At 42.5% G+C, this 3,161-nt stretch overlaps 1 protein-coding gene across 2 annotated transcripts in view; it reads right to left on the bottom strand.

Moving 5' to 3' along the window:
- Positions 1-3,161, bottom strand: part of pmepa1 (prostate transmembrane protein, androgen induced 1) — a 35,365-nt gene that overhangs the window by 9,449 nt on the left and 22,755 nt on the right. The window contains exon 1 of one of the 2 annotated variants that reach the window (XM_017429215.3): positions 1,211-1,470. The exons of the other annotated variant lie outside the window; for it this stretch is intronic. Coding sequence (XP_017284704.1) covers positions 1,211-1,268 — 58 coding nt within the window. The 5' untranslated portion in view covers positions 1,269-1,470. Of the gene's footprint in view, positions 1-1,210; positions 1,471-3,161 lie in introns of those variants that run through there. 2 annotated transcript variants of the gene reach the window in all.

The raw sequence follows: 3,161 nt of genomic DNA, 5'->3' as shown, positions 1-3,161 counted from the left end.
CACACACACACACACACACAGTCAGCAGACAGTTCACACCAGTTCTCACAGTGCCGCTGTGTCCGTCTGACCAGCTAACCATTACACAACAGTCAGGTGACTGCGTGAATTCAAGCGTTCACTTGGACCCCAATCACACACACTGACTGTAAAAAGACACAAACACACTGATCAGATACTAACAAACATTACCAAAATAAAAGCCCTGCAACATCAGCCGCTTTCCTGTTTTAATCTAAAACCCGATGAGGGATGTCTGATACAGTAAAGATCTGAAATGGATTAATAAAACCTAACGTGACGGTGGCAAACTTTAAGTATTTAGCGCTCGTGTTGTGATGAGTGAAGAGGTTTTTAGATCAAACGCTAACATCAGCTTCCACTAAACTGGAAAGTTGCTCTGAAAGGACATTTTTAGAAGCAGCAATAAAATATGAAATTAAAAATGTGATTCAGATTGATTTTATTTGTCACCACATGTAAGAGCGTAAAATCGAAATCAGTAGTTCCCAAAGTTAGGGTCGGGACTCGAGTGTAGCTTAAAGATATCTGCTGATTCAAGGATTTTTGACATAATTAAAAATAAAAAGCTAATAATAGTTATAATGGTTGTTTGTGCTGCTGATACACTTGTTTCCTGGCATTAGTTGGGGTCACAAATCTCCATCTTTTATGGGTCAAAACCAGAAATTCTTGGTGTAAAGAAAAACAACCAGACAAATTAAAACCATTTAGTATTATAAAAATGTTGACTGAATGCATAAAATAAACAATCAAAGGATGAAAACAGAACCTGTAAAATAAATTCTGAATGGACGATAAGTGACTCATTCTTCCTCTCCTCCCTCAGTTGGACACTTTGACCAGAGGAGCTCTTCTGTTTGACTTTTTGACCAGTTTTGCAGGACTAAATGTGGCAACAAATCTATTTATAAACAAAGTAAAGACCTGAAGGACCTTGTAGAAAAGACTTCCTGTCTATTAAATGCATTTAGACATTCATTAGTGGAACAAATTCTACCTCATCAAAGGGATAATCACAACAAGGTGACCCAAAACTTTTTATTTACTGTCAAAAAAGACAGAAAAGCTGAATCATCCATATTAAAAATATCCTGAGTTGGAGCACAGTCAGCCCTTTTGCTTGAATGAATCAGTGAAAAGAAGGAATAATTGCTCCTGGTGAGTAAAAGGACTTCATGAAACTCACCACACAGTTGTGTCTGAACACAGTTTTCATGGCTGGGACTCCGTGACGACGGCTGCATAATCTCTCCAATCAATCTGCTGCTCACAACAAAACTTTCTCTCAAATCAGCTCCACTGATTACACCCTGAGGATCTCTTAAGGCAAAGGTGATTCAATAAAAGCAAATAAAAAGACCCAATATAAATAAAAAAAAAAAGCTAGAGCTGCAGTAAAACTCCAGGCTACATGTCTCCCGGACGCTCCAACACCGTTTATGTGTCCTCACCGGCTGACAAACAAACTCTGAGCCTCCGCCGAGCTTTGTCCCCAACTTTTTCTCACACACATTCCCACACTGTCCCGACACGTCGTGAGGAAACAGCTGAGCGGACCCTTCCTGCCTCCCCCCGCCGTTCAATAGATGTGAACAAAAGGGGTCAATGTGAGGGGGGAGGAGGGGAGCGGGGGAGTGTCTGGGAGAGACAGATGGGTCAGGAGGATGGACAGAATAATGATGAGGGACAGAAACGGGGGGAGGAAGGGGACAGGAGGGGGCTTATTAGGACAAACAAACACTGAGGCCTTTAAAGCTCTTAGAAGTGGTTCACAAAGGGTTAAAAAGTGATTTATGACACACGATGAAGAGGATTAAATTTCTTCTACTGCTGAAATAAATCATGTAATTATAATTATTTCAGGTACTTTTAATCATATCTTTATAAATCATAAAAACAGGTGCCGTAAAACTAACAGAAAAATTTGCTTTTTTTTCACCATTTTTGATTTTTTTTGTCTTGTTTTGAACCTGATTCTTGTGCACATTCCTGGTTTTGTTTCCAGTAAGCTTTATTTTTCCATATAAAGTCTTTAGGGATTAAAAAAAATAGTTTAGCAGCCGCTAGAGTAACGTGTTAAAGTGGAAAGATTAGGCTAAGATAGAAATATTAAAAAAGCTAAAAGTAGCAGAATGATAACTGAAAGCTAAACATTTCATTAGAAGAGAAAACTGGAGACAGAAACTAAGCTACTAAAAGAAGCTTTAAAACTGTTTTTATCACTTCAAAATGTGATTTAGAATTGTTTTTAGTTATTTTTTATGACGGGGATTTACTGCAGACCTGGGATAGATTTACTCGGACTGTAAAAGTAGTGATTCAACACTTTCATCTCTTATTATATGTGCTGATTACTGAGGATGGGTGGGTTTGGGATTTCAGGCCTGCCGCTGAGCAGTGATGTATATAACTCTGGAATAAGTGCATGTTTTTGTCTCCATGATCTGCAGTTGGAGCTCAGGAGAAGCCTTCAGCAGCGTGTGGACGACCGGAGACACCGTGTGTGAAACAGAAGCTACGGTCCACAGACTGCCGGGAGGCAGGCGGAGCGAGGAGGGACAGATCTGTGGGTCATCTCACATCAGTTCTTCTTCTTGGTGTCTGTCCAGTGGATGGAAATATAGACTATTTACAGCTGCGAACAAAAATGTAGCACGAAGTCAGAAACTTTAATGTTCTGATTTTTGAAGTGTAACCCGAGTGCCTTGAATCCATCAGAGGTAAGCTCTGAGGCAGCTACAGCTACATGGATGGTTACTAAAGGGACTGTGGATGTGTCCCTCAGACAGAGGGTCCCCCTGCTACCTGTGCACCAGACTGTAGGGCCCCCCTGCTACCTGTGCACCAGACTGTAGGGTCCCCCTGCTTCCTGGGCCCCAGACCAGAGGGTCCCCCTGCTACCTGAGCACCAAACCAGAGGGTCCCCTTGCTACCTGTGCACCAGACTGTAGGGTCCCCCTACTACCTGTGCACCAGACTGTAGGGCCCCCCTGCTACCTGAGCACCAGATCAGAGGGTCCCCTTGCTACCTGTGCACCAAACCAGAGGGTCCCCCTGCTACCTGTGCACCAGACTGTAGGGTCCTCCTGCTACCTGTGCACCAGACTGTAGGGTCCCCCTGCTACCTGTGCACCAGA

This window comes from Kryptolebias marmoratus, linkage group LG4 (genome assembly GCF_001649575.2).
Source record: "Kryptolebias marmoratus isolate JLee-2015 linkage group LG4, ASM164957v2, whole genome shotgun sequence".
Lineage (NCBI taxonomy): Eukaryota > Metazoa > Chordata > Actinopteri > Cyprinodontiformes > Rivulidae > Kryptolebias > Kryptolebias marmoratus.
Note: the sequence above shows the minus strand (reverse complement) of the source record. Positions and strands in the feature narration are given on the sequence as shown.